The sequence below is a fragment of the Schistocerca piceifrons genome, chromosome 6 (assembly GCF_021461385.2).
Source record: "Schistocerca piceifrons isolate TAMUIC-IGC-003096 chromosome 6, iqSchPice1.1, whole genome shotgun sequence".
Classification (NCBI taxonomy): domain Eukaryota; kingdom Metazoa; phylum Arthropoda; class Insecta; order Orthoptera; family Acrididae; genus Schistocerca; species Schistocerca piceifrons.
The window spans coordinates 589,455,984-589,478,934 of NC_060143.1; the positions used below are offsets into that span (position 1 = coordinate 589,455,984).

The window sequence follows — 22,951 nt, forward strand, 5'->3', positions numbered from 1 at the left end:
ACATATGCTATATGTAGATTGAAAAAGGGATCAAAAACAAAAACAAAATGCCAAGGCATGTTCCAAATACATCAGTGATCCCTCTAAATATAAATCAATCTGTGAAACATAACACCTGTTAACTACGCTCATACCCATTGGCAGAATGAAATAAACTGTACAAATTTTATGTATAAAATGGTCCATTATTATAGGTTACAGCAAGAATCAATGAAAGTTGCATAAGCAAACACGGTTTTAGTTCTAGGAGGGATTAACTTTGAACAGAGAAGGGATACAGCAAAATATAATGTTCAATACAAATTAGATGGGGCGTCCTGAGGAATGAGAGGTCAGGGGGCACACTCAAGGACTTGTAAATCAATTATCTCTGCTTTATTTGTGTTTGTTCTGTCCTGCAAATGTCAAAATAACTTTTATATGTTACCATGTATTTATTTTTTCCAGTAAACATGTTAATTAAAACGAAGTTCAAATCTTTCTTCAATCTTTCCAAATCTGACACCACCAATGGGAGTTTCCATGAAGCAAAAGTCAACCTTTGAATGACCTTCAGTTATTAACTTTATGATCATGATTACCAGTAAATGATACATGACCCCTTATGCCTCTTCCAATTTGTATCTAACATTGTATTTTGCTGTATTCCTCCTGTATTCCAAGTTAATCCCTACTAGAACTAAACAGATACTTGCTCATTTGACCTTCATTGAAGTTTGCCACGACCTTGTATAATGTAGCATTTTATATTTAAAATTTGCCGCTCTTTTCACACTTTGGACCAAATATTAGTGTTCCCATTTAAAAAAAAATCACTTTAGCCTCCAAATCATCTTGGAATCTACATTCAAGGTCATGGCCATTAGCAGCAATGTGTGATCCTCTTTGCCACCTACAACTTTATCTAAGGCATTTTGCTGTATGTCATCTCTATCCAGAGTTATTTCCCATTATGGATTAAAATGGTCCACCCCTTATATGATCACAAGCACATGTAACAAACTTCAAAATGACTGTATGGATTGAGACTGACTTGTGGTGTAAATAAAGCATCTTATTCCAATAACATACTGTCTCAACAAATCATTATGGTTTTAAATGTCATGATTTTGCCAAGTTTGCACTCAGCTGAAACTATTTAGGGAAAATGTAAGGAAGTTAATCAACTAATCTATTTTAGGATTTTTTAAAAATCAGTTCCTCAATTCTTTAAGTCCATCATTTTATACATCACTCAATGAAAATACTTGCACATCCTTTTTAATTACCTTCACATTTAGTTTTCTACTTGAGAGGGGCTCCTCTGAAGATGGTGCTTTCAGTTGTTCACGAATAACTATCTTTTTAACTTTGAAAGTAGTATCTGTCACATTCTGTCCTTTTGGAAGAAGCTGCTTTTTCTTCAGTTTAACTTTGGACTTTTCTTCCCTTTCAAATTTTTTGCTTCTATTTTTCTTCCCCATGATGTTCCAATGTACCAAGCTAACCCTATGGCCTGGAATAAAAAGAAATTAGTCATTCTCTTATAGAACACAAATTACTGAGCCTTCCTACACAAACAAAATTTCTGTTTATGTCAGCAGTATTAAAACCTGATAGTTTACTAAAAATGTATCAGTAAATATTTCAATACTATTAGCTAAAATCAAATTAAAACTAAACCAAATAACTGCTACCTAGAACACAACTGTAGAAACAGGTAAAGATTGAGAATCTCACAGAAGCCAGCTTTCAGAGTCAGAGGTTCCTTGAGCTGAAACAGCAGACAAAGGGCTGGAGAAAATGAGACCAGCAATTGAATAGAAATGCTTAGAAAAAACTACACAACAAATTCTCTCTTTGGTCTTATGATAGGTAACATACGCAACAAATTCTCACTTTGGTCATACGACAGATTACCCTGTATATTAAGCAGTCAGAGATGATGTTTAAAATAACATGGGGAGATGAGGAATGTATAAAAATGTGAAAACATTCTCAGAATCCACACTCGTCAAGTTGTCTGAGGACATTATACCAACAGTTCAAACAAATTTCGGGCTTGCAGCCGGTCGTCGTTCAATACTTTGCACGATATTTCAACTGGGCACCTGCCAGTCATCTTCAGGTGAGCCGTCGCAGACTGGCGAAAACGTCCTCCGTTCCGCAATATATAGCGTACTGCGTCGAAAACTTGATAATTGAACCACACTGCCCGCCGGCAGCGCCCTCGCTGGTGGAATAGCGGAACTCAGTCGCCCTCTGCGTTGCTGTTTACCACGGCCGTCGACGCACTCTGTCGTCTGCGATTTGAGCAAATCGTGGAGATGATGGAATTCCATGCACTGTCCAGCTGGTAGCCGCTGTCACGGTTTAACAGATTTTCCGCCAGTCGTATTTCTACGGATTCTTTAATAATGGAGTCCCAGAAAGACGTTGCTGTGGACGAAATCATTGTTTTCTCATACTCCATCGAATGTCCAGCAGAAATACAATGTTCAGCAATAGCAGACTTGCTTGGCTGCAAAAGGCGGGTGTAACGTTGATGTTCAGTGCAGCGTTCTTTCACGGTGCGTGTGGTTTGACTATGTGACAGAGTGCGTCGACGGCCGTGGCAAACAGCAACGCAGAGGGCGACTGAGTTCCGCTATTCCACCAGTGAGGGCACTGCCGGCGGGCAGTGTGGCTCAACTATCAAGTTTTCGACGCATGCGCAGAATACTTACAGTATGCTATATATTGCGGAATGGGGGTCGTTTTCACCAGTCTGCGACGGCTCACCTGAAGATGACTGGCAGGTGCCCAGTTGAAATATCATGCAAAGTATTGAACGACGACCGGCTGCAAGCCCGAAATTTGTTTGAACAGTCAATTCGCCGGGAAAATTTTAAAATTCACATTATACCAACAGTTTAACTAAATTGGACTCCTCAAAGAAAAAGGAAAACCTCTGTTAAGGGACATCTGCACAGGAAAGCCCTCTGTATAACTATTTCCAGCAGGGTCAGGTAAGTGAATGTGGAGTGATATTTCCTGAATCCCCACTGAAAACAACTGAGCAGTTGTCTGGATTCTGAGCTCCTGACAAGGGGACAGATGACCAAATGCTACAATGTCTTTCTGATGCAGTTACTGTGGGCAAGTCTAAATATAACAACTAATGCAGCATTTGAGGTCCTTCCTTGGTTTGAAGAGATTGGTTAACAAAGTTTACTTCCTCAATGCTCCTGTTAGCTAACTAAAACAGTGAGGATCTTTCTTTTACTCCCTGTGAGGTCCCGCATCATGCATCGACATATCCTCTAGTGCCCAGGTGACATATCATGTACTGCAGACAGTGAAATGGCCCCACGGAAAAGGAGCAAACATATTACAAATTGTTGAGGCTTTCGTGGCCAATTATTGACCTATTACTGGTTGGCTGTCTCAGAATCTTCTGCACATGTTCGATTAACAATTTTTCTGCCATTTCACGATCATCAGGGGCTGTCAGTGTCAAAGATACACCCTCCACTGCTGGTGGTTCACCACCAAATCACTCAGCACCTAGTTTTTCTGTTGTGTTTGTAGTTTAATCCTTAAATTCTTTGCATGTTTGTGTGCTTGCATATAGTTGAATTCATGAATTCATTGTGTAGTATTTTTGTATTTGAGAGGTACAGTATCGCATTTTAGTAACAGTAACATGCGTATTCAAGTAGTCTGTAGTCATTCCCCCCACCACAAAAGATAGTAAGCACAGACTACAGCTCCGTCAAGTTGGCTGGTTGGTTTACAAGGGGGGGCAAAGGGACCAAACTGTGAGGTCATTTGGGCCCTTGTTCCCAGTAGAACAGTTACCCTTGGAAGGGAAAGAAGAAAACAAAGAAGGCATACAGCACAATAATAGGAGAAAGGAAAATCCAGAAGAATGACAGAAGCACAACAAACACAACAATGGACAAAACAGAACAAGAAATCCACAGAGAGATGCAAGAAACATGGAGAAGAGACTAAAAACAAGAAAGCAGATTACTATGGCTAGCTGACCATGAGAATAAAAAAGGAGAAGCCAGCCACTCTGCAACACATTAAAACCTCCAGCCTAAAAGCCCTAGGGTGGAGGACACAGAGGGACAAAGAACATGCATTAAAACTCAGATCGAACGATAAAACCCACCCTCACAAATAAAATGTAAAACTAAAGCTGCCGTTGAGGCACTGTCACCCAGAACTGAAAGTAGGGTGCTGGGAAAGTTAAAAGCCCGCCACAGAGCGGCTAAAAGTGGGCAGTCCAGCAAGAAGTGGATCACTGTCATTTGGGAGCCACAGTGACACTGAGGTTGGTCCATGCAAAGGAGGAGGTAACCACGTGTGAGACACGTACAGCCAATGTGGAGCCGACAAAGGACAACCGATACCCTGCGAGAAGCACGCAGGGAAGACTTCCACACATTCGCACTCTCCTTAATGACACACAGTTTGTTGTGCCACTCCATCTTTCACAGCTCCGTTAGGTGGCAACGTCCTCTGGTGAAGCTACAGGAGTCAAGGAAGTCACATATTTAGCTTTTCCTGTTTGTTTCACAGTTTAAATCTTAAGTTAGTGGAATGGACAGGGTGTGTGCATTCTGTGTGCAGACATAGGAGGAACTGGTTGCAGTTCACGAGCAGCTGAAGATGTTGCAGGCTGCTGTCTTGGGGTGTGGCAATGGCAGAGCATCTGGCACCTCACAACGGACACCTCAGATGTCACCTGTTTCACACACATGCTCTGCTGCCAAGGCACCTTGTAGCATAACTGTTGCAGGAAATCTGCATTCACTGTAGGACGAGTTGCAGGTTGTAATCTGTTTGCATAGCTCTAGGCAGAAAATTAATGTGGAGATTGGCCATCTGCCCTCACCTGTTCACCCTGTGAGTGGGCAGGTGGCTGCTCCTGGCACACAGGGGGGAGGAGCTCGAACATTAGACATGTTATGGCGCCCCTTAAGGAAACAGCATCCAGGGCTGGAAAGAAAGACAATGTGCACTCATGTCTGTAGGGGGACCTCAACTGGGAAGTGGATAACCCCCTGACTGTGGCTATTGAGTGAGCAGGGCACAGTCACCACATGCAAGTTGTGCGTCACACCAGCACCGGTGACATCCATCACTTTGGCTCTGAAGCCGTCCCCAGTTCGTACCGGATGCTGGTGGAATCGGTGAATACTGCTGGCCTCATGTATGGGGTATCAGAAGAACTCACAATTTGCAGTTTCATTCCTGGAACTGATTGGGGTCCTTCGGTTTGGAGCCAATTGGATGGTCTCAACCAAAGGCTCTGTTATTTCTGTGACGGTCTTCGCAGCAGATTTCTAGGCCTGCTTTAGAGGATGAAGAATTGTAGCTGACAATCAGTGGTGCACTACACAACGGAAGCAGCCATTCGGGTAGCAGCACCTGGGAGTTTTTAGGCTACGCAGCATTTTCAGGTACTCTGACGAGCACTCACCAGATGACAGGCAGGGTGCAATATCGGACAGTGTTCAGAGGAAAGACAGTTCGACTGTAGAAAGTTTAGTCAGTAAATTGTCGAAGTATTGTAACAAAGTTCCTGAATTTACTGTCCCCCAGGGAAGCTCTCGTGCCCAAATTTTTCTCAGAACTGAGAGTTAGCTGAAAGCTCCAAAATATTTAACAAGTTAAGGAATCTACATTGAAAAGAGAGATTGGATGCCACAGGAGGTGAAGTGTTCAAAACTGTCGACAAAAATATTGTGTCTATCGAGCTCAAAAATGAGTCTGACTGTGAAGTTATTTGGACTCAAGTAGCAGGCCTAGGTAAACTCAAGTTAATTATTGGATGTTTTTACTGGCCACCAGATTCCACCATAACCTTATAAAATCATTCACGGAAAGTCTATGCTCAGTAAGCCACTAGTACTACATGGGATCATGCAGTACCAGCTGGAGGTATAATTAATCATTGAGTGCAGACTGTAAGGTCAATGGATTCACTGCAGATGGTACTATCAGAAAGTCTTGCGAAGTATTTTTTGAACACGTTTTCTGAAAACTGCCTGGAACAACTAGTTCAACAACCCACATGCAATGAAAATATTTTAGACCTCGCAACTACAAACTGGTCTGAACTTATCAACAGCGTCAGTGTAGAGACAGGAATTAGTGATCACAATGTCATAGTGATGACAGCTACTAAAGTAAAGCTAGGAGAGTATTTATGCCACAAAAAGGAGATAAGTGATTGTTAGCATCCCACTTAGACAATAGATGGACAGAATTTAGCTCCAGTATGACGGACTTAGAGGGATTATGGGCAAAGTTTAAACTGACTGTATATCACACTACTGGCTTTGGTTTTGTTTTGCTTTAGCGTGCAAAAGACAACAGGGATCATGTGCGCTCAAGAGAATGGGCAAGCTGGGCAGTGCAGAAGGGTAGGTCCAAATGGGAATAGGTGTGCGAGGAGTCGGAAAGGAAATTGGGTGCTCCAGTGTTAAGGCAAAAGAGGTTAAGCCGGTTAAGGTCAGCCAAGAGGGCACCTCTCTGACAGGTCCTGGAGAATGCCAAAGGGGATGACGCACATTAAAGTCAGCGAGTAGCAAAATGGGGGAGGTATGTGCCAATAAGCTGAAGGAAGTCTGCCCTGGTGACATCAAATGATGGAGGAACGTAAATGGTACAGGTGGCGGAAAGTCAGGTGGGGAAGGAAAGACAAATTGCAACAGCTAGAAGATGGGTAGCAGGGAGATTTGTTGACTATGAATGTCATCCCATATGAGCAGCATGACGTCCCCATTAGATGGAACGCCGACCTCTGGGGGAAGGTTAAAATGAATCGGCAGGAAATTTGAAAGTTCACAGTGGTCTTGAGGGTTCAATTTTGTTTCCTGAAGGCAGAGTACAAGAGGACGCTGCGATGCTAAACGCAGCCGTAAATCCTCTTTATGGGACCAAAGGCCATGAATGTTTCATTGGAGGGCAGTCAAAACGAAGAGATGTAGAGGTGTCACCTCGGCGGTTGCCGAGTGACAGCCATGAAGAGCCATTACTACAAAGCACAGAAGCAGGAGGATCCTGCTCCATGGGGTCCACAGAAGCATCAGCTTGCTTATTTGGCCGGTCTGTGGAGTCCAACGCTGAAAAAAAATGGTGGTGTGCACTGGAGACACGGAGGCCATCCAGGCTAAGGTATCATGTGGCGACACCATTGGGAGGATCTTAGAGTTGGCAAAGGAGAAGACTGTTTTCCTTTGTGGACTTGTTTGAGCCTTTCCAGTTAGAGGAAATCTTCGGTGCTGTTTGGCTGGATGGACGGAGGATGTCTTCAAGGGAGTACTCCTCCTGTCCTTTCTGGCCCACCAGTTGTGTAGCTTGTGGCTTCGCCCCTTGAAGCTAGAGTTTGATGGCTCGTTGCACAGGTGGACGGGGGGATGGTGACGCTACCCTGACACTGCGCAATTGTACAACCTCAGAGCTAAATTGAAAGTCACATGTCTGCGATGTCCTTCACCAAGCGAGGGGTAAAAAGAACAGAACTATAGGTGCCAGATGGGAGAATGCAGGGTTTGGGACTAGCTAGTAACTTGCAAGCTACTGGATAAGGCACTTTTTCCTTTACCCGGATCTCTTGAACAGCACGCTCATCAAGGTACAGGGGACAATCCTGAGAGGAGGCGGCACGGCTGCCATTGCAGTCGATACAGCACGGAGAAGGAAGTGGACAATCATCCTCATGCGCATCCCTACCACAGGTGACACATTTGGCTGGGTGTAACAAGACGTTATAGTGTGGTTGAAATGATGACATTGGTAGCAGCACATCGGGTTCGGAATATAAGGCTCAACTGTGATAATTTCATAGCCAGCTTTGATCTTGAACGGAAGCACCACTCTATGAAAGGCGAGAAAAAGAGTGTGGGTGGGCACTAAGGAGGAATCTACCTTTTTCATTACATGAAGGACAGCAATGACACCCTGACCAGAGAGGTAAGATTGGATTCCGGCCTCAGTTTTACCGTTGAGCAGCCTGGTGTAAATTAAACCATAGGATGAATTCAAAGTTCTACGGGCCTCGATATGAACAGGGTAGCAGTGGAGAAGTGAGGCAGCGTGCAGTTGTTGTGCTTGAGAATCAGAAGTAGTCTCCAAAAGCAAAGTGCCATTCCGTTAACGAGAGCAGGATTTCACAGGGCCGGCAATTTGCATCAATACCTTTCTGAATAATAAATGGAGTTACCGTGGCAAAGGACTGACAGTCTTCAGTACATCAGACCATGAGGAACCATTGTGCAGCTGGAAGGGTCTTCGAATCATTAGCCTTCAGAACGTTTACGTTTCGTAGACATTGATTGGGAAGATGATTAACTAATTGCGAGAAAATCTCCCATGATTGCCACCATCTCCAATGGCATGCTCCTTCCAACTGGGGGCCCCTGCACAAGGGAGTGCAACCGCCTTAGGTGATTGTTCCCACCTCCCGAACACCTGACAGAGGGACCAATCAGCAATTTGGGAAGGTTGCAGCTCAGGCAATTACCCCTTCCTGGGATTGGCCTGTAGCAGGGGGTACGTGCAAACCCAACCTGTCAACCCAGGGCTGGGAATTATGCATTACCCAGTCACCTGTTACGCGTCGGACGCATGGGCCAGCCTTCAGGAGTGCAGAGGGAGGAAGAAGAAAAAGAGGAACCTCAAATGCTGAAGCAGAGGAACGAGAGGAGAAATGAAACAAAAAAGGGAAAGGGAGTGAGAAACAAAGGTGAGACTGTTCTTACATCAACAACAGACAATGCACAACATTCCCAACAACATCCCAGACATGTTCCCCAAGTGAGGGGAAAAAGAACAGCAAGAGGATAGACATGCTGCACAGAAGGGGAAAAATGCTGCGAAGGCTGGGGCCCTGTGGTAGCCATGCACGAACCCGCCAAATAGTGGTGAGCCGCCGAGGGGGGGCAATCACACTATGGAGATGGATGTTTCAAATAAGTGGATTAAGGATTGAAATGACCCTTTGCACTCTTGGTTCAAAATGAACACACATATGTTGACAGGAAAAAGTTAACAGAAATTCGCGCAGCTGTTAGGAGATCAATGCGTGAAGCATAAAACAACTTCCAGTATCATAACTTAGCAAAAAAATCTTGCCGAGAACTGGAGAAAATTCGGGCCATATGTAAAATCACTAAGTGGGGCAAAGGTTTCCATCCAGTCTCTTGTTGATCAGTCTGGGGTGGAAACAGAAGACAGCAAAACGAAAGCCAAAGTTTTAAATTTCACATTTAAGAAGTCATTCACATGGAAGGATTGTACAAACTGTTTGGCTGTCATACAGATTCCTGCACAGAAGACATAGAAATATGCATCCGTGACGCAGAAAAGCAACTGAAAGTTGAAAACGAATAAGTACCCTGATCCAGATGGAATCCGAATTCAGTTTTATAGAGAGTACTCAGTGGTATTGGCCCCTTACTTAGCTTGCATTTATCGTGAATGTCTCACCCGGGGCAAAGACCCAAGTGACTGGAAAAAAACGCAGTTGACTCATATATATAGGGAAGGTAAAAGAACGGACTTGTGCAATTATGGACCAATATCCTTAACACTGGTTTGCTACAGAATTCTTGAACACATTATGAGTCTGAATATAATAAATTTATTTGAGACAGAAAAGTTTATGTTCACAAATCAACACGGTTTTAGAAAGCATCGCTTGTGTGAAAGTTTCCCTTCTTTCACATTATATCCTACAAACCGTGGATGGAGAGCAACAGGCAGATTTCATGTTAGATTTGACACAGTGCCCGCAGCAAACTGTTGACGAAGTTCCGAGCATACTGAATAGGTTCCCAGATATGTGAATGGCTCAAAGACTTTTTAAGTAATAGAACCGACTATGTAGTTCCTGAAAGCAAGTACTCATCAGAAACACGAGTATCATCAGGAGTGCCCCAGGGAAGTGTGATAGGACCACTCTTATTCTCTATATACACAAATGGCAACTGATGACTGTTTGCTGATGCTGTGGTGTACATGAAGGCGTCATCCTTGAGTGACTGTAGGGGGATAAAAGATGACAGACAGAATTTTTAGTTTGTGTGGTGAATGGCAGCTTACTCTAAATGTAGAAAAATTAAAGTTAATTCGGATGAGTGGGTAAAACAATCCTGTAGTGATCAAACACAGCATTAGTCACGTGCTGCTCGAAACACATCGATTGGATAACAAGGCACAATGTCACAAGGTGATACTCTTGAAACTATTGTGGAAATTTAGAGAACCACCATTTGTGGCCAATTGCAGATCAATTCTACTGCCGCCAACGTACGTCTCACGTAAGGACCTCGAAGATAAGAGAAAGAAATTAGGGATCGTATGAACACTTATAGGCAGTTTTTCTCACTCACCCTATTTGTGCGTGGAACAGGAAGGCAAACGACAAGTAAAGGTATGTGGTACTCTCCGCCATGCACTGTATAGTGGCTTGCAGAGTGTGTGTGCAGATGTAGAACAGCACAGTAAAGTTGGATTTTGGCAGTTGGTGGTGGTGGTAACTTTGGCAAAATATTCTGCAATTGTCTGGACAATGCTTTGCAAGTTAGTGTGTAGATACATTACATTAGCAACTGGACACACAGCACTTTGCCCAGTTGATGGTGATCAGTAACTGCTGTCACGCTCACCCTACAAATGTGACAACATTTTGCCCCCACTACACAAAAGGCTGACAAATTCTCCGCAGCTGTCCAGCTATTGCACCTACACAGAGTTGTCTGCACGCCCCTGCCTGAATGCGGCGCGGCATCTGTATCACCAGACATTTCGGCAGTGTTGTCAATTACGTAGGTAATAATGTGATCTGACAAATCCTGGGTGCTATACCAGTGTTAAAATAGATAGTGAGAACCCGTCTTTTCAACAAGGGTGAGAATTTTGACTGTCTAGAAGTAGTACAATTTCAACTGACACACAACACGGTTCCAGCTACGGGCCTGTTAGGAACAAAAGGACCATTTCAACGTGCCGGCGAGATTACACTGTGTTTATTGCGCACAAAAAGTGATATTCTTATGGGTGTTTTGTAGCCTTCTCTGTATGATCCAATTATTACATGGAACTACAAGATTTCAGTAAAGAAAAATGAGGAAATAAATGCTGGAATGGCTGTGCAAAACCTCACAAGACTAGAGCAATGTTTGAAAAGCGTTCTGCTGTTTGTAAACAAACTATACTCATTTCCACTGTCTGTTAGGACAAGCCAATAGTCTCATTACGAAAGCAACCAGTACCGATAATCTCGGACGAATGTACATCGGCTGGGGACCATAGCTGCAAAAGGGAAACAGTTGAAGTCCAAGTGAAAGGAGAACATTCCTGTCCTGCTCTTAAGAGACATTACTCTGCTGCGATAATTTAAATTATTTTGTATCGTATATACTCTATTTACACACATACAGTAGTTTCCCATTGAGAATTTTGCACAATGCAACATGATTATGTATTAAACTGCCAACCGTATCTATTTCCTTCCTTCTATTCCATTTGCCTACTGTTTACCCTATAGCACTTCATACTGTCACAAAGCAAGTGATGGGTAACTATCTGACAGCCTTTTGTGTGCCTGTTTGTGACTCGGCATCTCCGCTATATGGTGGGTAGCAACTATCCTTTTTATAAGATTGTTACATTCCATCCTGAATTTTAGATTGTTTGATTTAGTAGAACTGATTGACATAGAACATAGAAGAGGACAGATAGGAGGAACACACTGTTAACCTATGATGCACATTCACAGATACGGTGACAACTTATAAGGTGGTGGAGAGGAGAGATGCAAAGAGTTCTACACTCTGTTTACAGAAATAGTGGCATATACTTTAGCTCCCTCCACACTAAGGTTGTCCTTTCTGTGGAGGTTGTAATCACACGGCACAGGGGCATCGGCAAGTTCAAAATTATGTGTCTTGGAGACATTACAAATTGGTCTTTTCACTACACTACCCATAGTTTCTCTACATTTGTTCAGAGGTTTTTTCCTTTCTCTAGCACACATTTATCTGAGGTAGTGTGTCTACAGCAGACAGGACTGAGGGTTGGGGGCAGATTTACTTAAGTAACTTAACAGTTTCCTCATGCAGCCACCAATGCCCATAGCACTGCACCAATGGTCATCATCTAACCAGTCAGACAAGGCCAAGATCACGACACCTGACAGTTTTGTACGAGATGTTTTTGGTTTCTTGTTCTTGGTTCTTTGCTTTGACTTTGGAAGTGCTGGCCAGGCTGTTTCAACTGGACAATTCTCCTGAGTCCACTTTCCTGTTCACCAAGATGGTGCTACATTCTTCTCACCAAGAGGGTGCAATACTCTTCTCAACTATACACTATACTGTCACCATTGTTTCTGATATGTGCCTGCCGGTTTGTTTATCCAGAGGTGCAAGTTGTCGTGCCTTCAGCAGCTGTTATTGACTGGGTGCCGGCCTTAGTCTTTTGACAAAGGTTGCTCCAGTGCTAAAGCAAATGACATGACAGGAAATGGCTGCAAGTCTCGAATGCCTTCTCTGCTTCAGAGTATGATTAGAGTTACATAACTTTAAATTCCTCAATTTTCGTTTCTTCTATGTAGATTGGACATTCTGTGGGCAATCAGCACCCATGGGCTGAGCAGTGACCCGATTATATGGTTTGTCAGCAGCTGACTCATCTTCCATATGTATCCTACCATTTGTACTACACAGGGATACGACTGAACCTCGACACTTTGAAACAGCACATGAGGTTAGGTATATGTGGCCTATTTCTGAGATAGGTCAGGACTGTAGCAATGTATTTGTTCAATTTCAGTATCTTGCATCTCAGAATAAAATCTCCTGCCTTTCAAGATCACATGTCTCTGTCATGTTCTTTACTCTAGTGACATTATATCTTGCAATTCTTTGGTATCAACATTCATGTAATTTCACATGCTGTGCAGCACACATTGTATGGCATATTCTGCAGTATGGCATTTAACAGCTTGGTTATTTGGGTGTACTTCACTGTATCAACCAGGAGTGTGTCGAAATGCAGCCTCTTTGAGGAAGTCTTTCTGCAATTACGTCCATCACTTTATGCATGTAGAATGGTGACAGATTCTCAAGCATACCTGCCGTCCATCTGGGAATAATGGAACTGTTATGAACTACAGGACTTTGTGTGTTACTGTATCTGTTTTCTTTAGTAGTGGCAGGTAGCCACATAAACTCTCTTAGAATTGGGTGGTCCTTGTGACACACAATAGTGATGGCCGAACCATGCACAGAGCTTGCTGGTTGCATTTGCCAGCCCCCAGCCCCGGGAACCCAAGTCAACGAAGACTGAACTTCCTGAGATGCTTGCCACCTGGCACTACCTGAGGGACACATGAGGCTTGTTGAATGCCTCATACACAGTGAGCATTATCACTGAAGATTGAAGTGATGACACTTACCTAAGCCAGAAGTCTAGGGTAGGACGAAAAAGGACAGGTTTCGAGTTGGCGAATCCAACGAATGTAAAACAACGGCCAGAGTTACGGCTGCAGGGACAAAAAGTTACTGAATAGTTCACACAGCGTTTTTAGCTTTATATTCTGTGCCACAAGTTTTTAATTGCTATGGAAAATACCTTGAAAATTTCTGGGATTACGCCTGCACTTATTCTAAATACACTATGCATTTGCTGACTATATTCATTTCAGGATATTGCAAGCAATTTTGTCTGCTGCATTCTCAATGGATGTCAGCAACCATCTAATAACAAGCCCCCGCGCACTCACATCACATCTCACACCGAGCACTGTCAAATTACTTAACTTGACATGTAAGTTGTGGTATGGTAGTGTTCGTGACTGAGTGGATCAACACACAACCACTGATGTGCCCATGTACCAAAGGATGACTGTATGTTTGTTTTAAGTCTAAAGAGCAGAGTACAATCCCAGTTCCTAGAGACATGAATCACACTACTTTGTTGTGGCTGACAGCCCGCAAATGAGGCTTGGGTCAGGGGTGAGCCTAGGGCGCCGAAGGATGTACAAGACTCGGCACCAACGGTACACAGAGGTTGCTCCAGAATGGACAAAGTCTATGAGGCTGCCAGCAAGTGAAATGCACTCTAGCTTTCTCAGACACAGTGGTGAGATACACCTTGTTTGACTTGGTAAAGTGTACTCCGATTAATGAGCAGCTAGGCACAGCCAGTATAAGCCCAGTCTAAAATAAGCGTGAGCTCGTGTGAACTCCAATTGGTAGGCTACTAAGTGCAGTCGGTGTAAGCCCAGAGTGTGAACTGGTTACAGAGCTGTCAGGTAGTGGTCTAAATATTCAACCAGCAGAAGGATATTTGAGGAGGCACACAACTAGGGGGAAGTGAGGTAGCAATGCTGTTTGCAGGGATTTTATGCCCCTGGCACCACAGGGTACCGTAGCGGCTACTGGATGTTCAGATTAACACAAGCCAGTGCGAGTTTGTTGATGCAGATCGTTTATGTTTGAGATCTAGGAAAGTGTTGTTAGTTAGGCTCTAGAGCCACCAACTGACGGTACATGACTGTATGGTTAGTGGCTGTGTCACAGATGGCAGCCTATAGCAAATATAATGACATTGCTACTGTTCTACACTCCCTAACCCAGTGACTATATCAGATTCTTGAACAGCTAATAATTTTGATGCTTTTTTTGAAACAATTCCATTACTGTCTCAAATGTCTTCTGCCACACCTCATTTAGCCAACAGTTTCAAATGCTCTTAACATGTACTACCATTTTAATCATTGTACAGGTGTTATTTACAACCTGTTTGGGCAGTTGATTGTTTAGCGTCCAGCACGAGCTGACAAGAGTCCTTAAGATTCATATGGTAGGCCTTTTAATATTATATTCTGCTTCCTCAGTTTGGTGGTTTTTCATTTACATAATAATCACTCCTATATTTCAAATTACCAAACTATCAGTTTAGTAAGTCACGGCTGCAAAACACTAATGTGAATTCTTTACAGACGAATGGAAAAACTGGCAGAAGCCGACCTCGGGGAAAATCAGTTTGGATTCCGTAGAAATATGGGAACACGTGAGGCAATACTGACCCTAGAACTTATTTTAGACGCTAGATTAAGAAAAGGCAAATCTATGTTTCTAGCATTTCTAGAGTTAGGGAAAGCTTTTGACAATGTTGGCTCGAATACTCTGTTTCAAATTCTGAAGAAGGCAGGGGTAAAATACAGGGAGCGAAAGGCTATTTACAATTTGTACAGAAAGCAGATAGTTATACGAGTCGAGGGACATGAAAGGGAAGCAGTGGTTGGGAAGGGGGTGAGACAGGGTTGTAGCCTCTCCCCGATGTTGTTCACTCTGTATATTGAGCAAGCAGTAAAGGAAACAAAAGAAAAATTCGGAATAGGTATTAAAATCCATGGAGAAGAAATAAAAACTTTGAGGTTCGCCGATGACATTGTAATTCTGTCAGAGACAGCAAAGGACTTGGAAGAGCAGTTGAACGGAATGGACAGTGTCATGAAACAAGGATATAAGATGAACATCAACAAAAGCAAAACGAGGATAATGGAATGTAGTCAAATTAAGTCTGGTGATGCTGAGGGAATTAGATTAGGAAATGAGACACTTAAAGTAGTAAAGGAGTTTTGCAATTTGGGGAGCAAAATAACTGGTGATGGTCAAAGTAGAGAGGATATAAAATGTAGACTGGCAAAGGCAAGGAAAGCGCTTCTGAAGAAGAGAAATTTGTTAACATCGTGCATAGATTTAAGTGTCAGGAAGTCATTTCTGAAAGTATTTGTATAGAGTGTAGCCATGTATGGAAGTGAAACATGAACGATAAATAGTTTGGACAAGAAGAGAATAGAAGCTTTCGAAATGTGGTGCTACGGAAGGATGCTAAAGATTAGATAGGTAGATCACATAACTAATGAGGAGGTATTGAATAGGATTGGGGAGAAGAGGAGTTTGTGGCACAACTTGACAAGAAGAAGGGATCGGTTGGTAGGACATGTTCTGAGGCACCAAGGGATCACCAATTTAGTATTGGAGGGCAGTGTGGAGGGTAAAAATCGTAGAGGGAGACCAAGAGATGAATATACTAAGCAGATTCAGAAGGATGTAGGCTGCAGTATGTACTGGGAGATGATGAAGTTTGCACACGATAGAGTGGCATGGAGAGCTGCATCGAACCAGTCTCAGGACTGAAGACCATAACAACAACATATTTCAAAGATTATTTTCTCCGATATTCGCAATTTACCCTTACATATTTCACAATGGTGTTTTTTTCTTTCACACACTTACAAAAGCTACGCTAATTGATTTTAAATTTCCTGTTGGTGACATCCACAGGAATTTCATTATGATTGATTGTTGTTATTGTTGTTGCTGTTGTTGTTGTTGTGGTCTTCAGTCCTGAGACTGGTTTGATGCAGCTCTCCATGCTACTCTATCCTGTGCAAGCTTCTTCATCTCCCAGTACCTACTGCAACCTACATCCTTCTGAATCTGCTTAGTGTATTCATCTCTTGGTCTCCCCCTACGATTTTTACCCTCCACGCTGCCCTCCAATACTAAATTGGTGATCCCTTGATGCCTCAGAACATGTCCTACCAACCGATCCCTTCTTCTGATTGATTATGATGCCAATTAGTCAATTAAGGGATTACTTTACACTGCACAGACAAAATGATTTCATAAAAACCTGTGATCAATACACGTTTTATTGTTGGGATACACAAAGCTTAAAAAGAGAATAACTATTAAAAAAATCCCAAAGCACTGTCTTTCTTGCCACAGAAGAGCCAACTGAACCCGACTGAACGCAGTGCAATCTGGCAACCGAGGGTGTCACGTGGATGCGGTTTGGAGTCATGGTGATCAGTACACCCCAGTTCTGGCCAGTACTATTTGATGAAGTCGCTGCTCAATTGACATCACAAGACATAGTGGAGCCTAATACAGCCCCCCCGGGTCGACAGAAGCGTCCGATCTCACGCGTCGGCTTTGACCCATGACGTAAGGGTGTTGTCGTGTGTGACGTCATGACGGCGCGAAGTTTGGTTTGAGTGTGGCTGTCTCCAGTTCTGTTTTATCTTATTTTATTTACTTTTCTGATCCGTTCGTTCTATCTCGTGAGATTTTTTTTTTTTTTAATTTAAAAACATTGATTACTTATCTTAATTATCTGTTTCCTCGAATTTCTGTTTTAGTTTATTATATTTATCTTTCTGATCTGTTCGTTCTATCCCGTGAGATTTTTTTTTTTTTTTTTTTTAAGACAAAAAACACTAATCAGCTACTAAAGCATCTCTATCTTCTATGGGTTGCAGGGGTTACGACCCCTGGGGAGGTGGGTGGGTATTCATGTATGGCTGTCTTCACTTACACGTTGTAGCTACGCAAGGCGTCTAAATTTGTTTATATTTAGTTTGCCCCCCACCCAAAACACCCCATTTCCCGCGCTTGTCCCGTTAGTGTCATTAGGCTTCTTGTGGAAAGTGCGTGTGTTTGTTTTTGTTTCCGCCATATTTGTGACGTCATGGGTCAAAGCAGACGGGCGGGATCGGACGCTTCCGTATTTCCGCCCCCCCCCCCCCCCCAAAAAGGAAAAATCCCTTTCAGGACCCGGATTGAACCTGAGTCCCCTGCACGACAGTCAGCCACACTAACCTCTCAGCTGTTGGAGGCAGATAGATAAACAGTAGTGAATGAATAATAGAATTATATGTCAACAAAATGACCAAATGCTTAAAATCTGTCGCATTTCATACTTATCACAGTGCTTACAACATAGGAAACCGTTTCCACGTGGCAGCATTGACTTATACACATGCTCTGAGATCTGAATCTGATGCTTTCAAAAATAATAAACAAATAAATTAAAAATAAAATCTAAACAGTGCACACAGAGTACAGACAGCATGTTAGACAGAGATATAATTAAAGTTTTCCTATAACATAGAGCTATTTGTAAAGGATTGATGTAAAAATCGTTTTACAGAATGTAATCATGACGACAGACAGCTTAAGCCTACCTAAATACGCTTGTGAATCCAAAGCCGTGTATACATCAAAATGAAATTCATTTAAGAAAACTATAAAATTACGAGGTAGAACAGTACTATCTTCACGATGTGAAATATCAGTACTGGCAATACACACACACAAAAAGACAAAACACCATTCTATATTTCAGAACCAATCATTCATTCCTTGGGGACAAGAGAGGGATATACTGGGGAAGGAATAAAAGGAATGGCAGATCAGTTGACCAAAGGATGAGAGAGACCCACCAGTAGTGAGGACATCGCGCCTCTCCCCACGAAAACTCCTGGGGCCACAGAGGCAAGAAGGAAACTTCATGCCAGTGGCAACAGTACTTTCTGCCCAGTACAAGAGCTCGCCTAAGATACACCCAAAGTCTTCATAGTTTTCTGACACCGGATTAGGATACTGTCGAAAAGGACTGCATGTGATTTTTCACAGAATTTAGCACCAATAAATTTCCGCAGAAATGTTGGAACACGTGAGGCAATACTGACCCTACGACTTATCTTAGAAAATAGATTAAGGAAAGGCAAACCTACATTTCTAGCATTTGTGGACTTAGAGAAAGCTTTTGACAATGTTGACTGGAATACTCTCTTTCCAATTCTAAAGAAGGCAGGGGTAAAATACAGGGAGCGAAAGGCTATTTACAATTTGTACAGAAACCAGATGGCAGTTATAAGAGTCGAGGGGCATGAAAGGGAAGCAGCGGTTGGGAATGGAGTGAGACAAGGTTGTAGCCTGTCTCCAATATTGTTCAATCTGTATATTGAGCAAGCAGTAAAGAAAACAAAAGAAGAATTCGGTGTAGGTATTAAAGTCCATGGAGAAGAAATAAAACATTGAGGTTCACCGATGACATTGTAATTTTGTCACTGACAGCAAAGGACTTGGAAGAGCAGTTGAACAGAATGGACAGTGTCTTGAAAGGAGGGTATAAGATGAACATCAACAAAAGCAAGACGAGGATCATGGAATGTAGTCGAATTAAGTCAGGTGATGCTGAGGGAATTAGATAAGGAAATGAGACACTTAAAGTAGTAAAGGAGTTTTGCTATTTGGGGAGCAAAATAACTGATGATGGTCAAAGTAGAGAGGATATAAAATGTAGACTGGCAATGGCAAGGAAATCGTTTCTGAAGAAGAGAAATTTGTTAACATCGAGTATAGATTTAAGTGTCAGGAAGTCGTTTCTGAAAGTATTTGTATGGAGTGTAGCCATGTATGGAAGTGAAACATGGGCGATACATAGTTTGGACAAGAAGAGAATAGAAGCTTGCGAAATGTGGTGCTACAGAAGAATGCTGAAGATTAGATGGGTAGATCACATAACTAATGAGGAGGTATTGAATAGAATCGGGGAGAAGAGGAGTTTGTGGCACAACTTGACAAGAAGAAGGGACTGGTTGGTAGGACATGTTCTGAGGCATCAAGGGATCACAAATTTAGCACTGGAGGGCAGCGTGGAGGGTAAAAATCGTAGAGGGAGACCAAGAGATGAATAGAGTAAGCAGATTCAGAAGGATGTAGGTTGCAGTAAGTACTGGGAGATGAAGAAGCTTGCACATGATAGAGTAGCATGGAGAGCTGCATCAAACCAGCCTCAGGACTGAAGACAACAACAACAACAAATTTTTTAAACAGTACTAGAATTACTTGTGACTTGTTAGTTTTAATTTGAGACCTAGTTTTTGGTCCCTCTGAAGACTGAAAACAGATCGTCATTCATCTGAATGACGGCAGTATCGATATATCAGATCTAGCACTTCAGTGAAGCCAGAAGTTGTCGGCACATAAATTATATTTACAGGATGACAGAACTGGCGAGATATTGATGTACATGGAGAACGCCAGTGGGCCTACAGCCGACTCCTGTGGCTGTACCGAGATAACGTGCTTTGAGGATAACTCATCATTCCCACAGACAACAAACTGAGTGGCCAGCATGTCTGACTGAAAAGTAGTGGGCCCAGGTGAACTGGGCAAATATCCTATAGTATGCACCAATCGAATGACAGTGAAGATCCTGTAGAATACGTAAACTGAACAGTACCCACTGTACCATAATGATGTCACAAGGAATTTCAATTTATTCCTTAACTCTTCATTCCAGATAGGTGTCCACATCATTACTGATCTTACTTGCTCCCTGATTACCTAGGATCTATCCAATGGCTTAAAGTCATGGAAGCTTCTGGAATTTTTAAGTGTTTGTAATTCTGTAAAACATTTCACAAGTTTTGAACATAGTTGCTATACACCTCTCCAAAATAACATACAAATAACTTTGTGATTTAACATTACAATGCTGAAGCCAGTATAGTGAAGCAGATAATATTGACTTTCTAGACATATTCATTAATGTCCCTATCGAGATATGCTTTTAAGTGTCCCTCTGGTACTACAACACTCGGTTTTTACATGACTTTTTCCAAAGAATGACAGCTCAAATAGGGCTCACTTTAAAATCAATTTGATACAGAGATAAGTTTATAAAATTAAATGTATTTTTGTATTGCCTTGGTCACCAGTCACTAAAATAGTGTGTTTTTCTAACGTGTGGATAAGTCTCTTTGATTAGATGTCTAACAGTTCTTGAATTGTAAATCATAAAAATATCATGTTTCATGTTGTTATATCTGACAAAAAGACATTCAAGTAATAGTGTAACCCCAGTAGCACGAACAGTGCAAAAGTTTGTTCTTCGACTTGGATAGTAGGTAAAACAGTAATTTTCACTAATAATCCATTGATACTATAAGTAGCTGTATAACAGATAAAACAGGGCCACTTGAGTGTAAGACAATTTGTAAGAAAATGGTACACATGAATTATGGTGCAGTCAAGAAAAATAAAGCAGTTGCTGATTGATGATTCAGCACAATAATGTTTCACTTCTTGGTTGATCACATTCACCATTCACCCACATATGGGGCATCCCATTCATTCAGTTAAATGGTAAAACTAAACTGACGTTTTCAAATTTAATTTTTCCGATCGCCAGATAATTGCAAGTAACGTTAAATGACATAAAAATACACTCTATGAACAAATTTTCTTTCCTAGTAGACTGACACCCAGTCATCAACGCATCGAAAAACATTTAAAGCTTTAACATTAGTGCAACTTTCTGCCTCCAGTCTTTACTGAATATAGCTCACACGAAATTACAATACGTACTTACATTCACAATAACGGATATATACACCAAATAAAAGCAGCCGTATGTAACAGTGTCCTATAATTCAATATGAGAAACTAATTTTTCTGCGTAACCATCACACAGCCAGCTTCTACAACCGATATTCACAATATGTGCTCATACTTAAACGCAACACAATGAGTGGAAAACTGCGCACAACAATCTATCACAAGTTTGTTTACATTTCACGACAAAACACGTGTGCGAGAACCTCGCATGTCACGTGCAGTGTCGCCAACACTGACAGACTATTTTCCGTTAACCAAATTTCAAGATCTGCTAGAGATAGTACAAAAAAAACCGCCATAATCTTGCAAATAAGGACAAACTACATATTTAAATTCTTGTGATCTGTTGGGAGAACGTAAGGTGATGTTTATCACAGACAAGTGACTTACAGGCGTCGGGGTGAGAGTTGGGCAACAATTGTACAGTATATAAATAAACTGAATTCTTCTATAACGTCCAAAGCATCTCAGACATATATGTCATCCAGCTTGCATTGCCAGGTCGTAATGGTGAGTGTTGAAGTCTCCTCAGAACAAGAATGGGGATTGAATTGAGTAACCAAAGCTTGCCACTTATCAATTTCAATTTTTATCCTTGGAGGGCTGTATAATGCCCACATGAAAGGGTCCAAAGTAGTTGAACTCACATCGCTACTGTCTGGAAACTTCTTTAATGTACGGTATGGTTCTACAGGACTAGCAGAGGGTGGAAGCAGTGACCTAACAAACCATATTAAACCACATTTTCCATCATATCAGCCCTGTGGAAAAATGTGGTTGCCTGGTAATGAGAACAAAGAATTTGGTTTAAATCGCACTTCTCAGAGTTCTGCAGTGTGTGTACCTAGCAAAGTTATTCTCTTTGCAGATATTCTCTGTTTGAAGTGACTGATCCGCCATTCCACAGAAGAATTGTAATCGCCATTTTGATGTGCCAACGTTTCCAATAACATCTGGAGGATGCAGTAATCCTTGTGATGCTCTTTGAATTTCACGAATGACCTGCTCAATCAGATTGAAAAGTTTGTCTTGCTATGTGCGTATGTAACCTCAGATAAGGCAGTCTTCCTGTTTTCAACACGGGATCTGAATTTTTATTGCAGTAGTTGTTCTGTGGAATAGAAGAGTGGTGTTGCTGCCAATATGCGTTGCTACGAATTACTCCTAGCGGCAGGGTGCTGGTTGCAGCAGTCCCTTGGGGTGTAGGCACTAGGTGGGCGATCTGGTATCATTGCTGTATGACGGTAATTCTGTGCGCTAGGATTGGCATGACGTAGTGGAGGTGGAGAGCACACTGCGTCAACACACCGTCCACAGGAGGTAGCTGTCTCAGCTAACTTGAAAGTGACACCTTGCCTAGTAGCGACTGGTGTATGTACTCTGGGCACACACTGTTTAACACGTCATGTGCCTGGTTTCAATAGACACACCGCAGACGAGCGTGATTTTCACGTCAGTTGCCACATCATATGGCAGAGCAGCATTGGCTGCTTAAGTGATTAAAACTAAAAAATAAGACAGTTAAAAGATAATTGCACAGAAGGGAAATATGCATCTACTGGCAACAATCCCATAAATTGCAACAAAATCTGGCAGTATCTACTAGTCAGACTGAACCACACATATACTAAGTTTTTATAGTGATGTTAATTTCATCTTTAATCACCTTTTTCGACGTGCATCTTATGTGCAGGATGTTATATGGCGAA

At 42.2% G+C, this 22,951-nt stretch overlaps 1 protein-coding gene across 1 annotated transcript in view; it reads right to left on the bottom strand.

Moving 5' to 3' along the window:
- LOC124802941 (testis-expressed protein 10 homolog) overlaps positions 1-21,452 on the bottom strand; it is a 150,986-nt gene extending 129,534 nt beyond the window's left edge. The window contains exons 1-2 of the mRNA XM_047264028.1: positions 21,217-21,452; positions 1,269-1,495 (exon numbers count right to left, since the gene is read on the bottom strand). Coding sequence (XP_047119984.1) covers positions 1,269-1,463 — 195 coding nt within the window. The 5' untranslated portion in view covers positions 1,464-1,495; positions 21,217-21,452. The remainder of the gene's footprint in view (positions 1-1,268; positions 1,496-21,216) is intronic.
- Between the last annotated feature and the right edge of the window lie 1,499 nt (positions 21,453-22,951).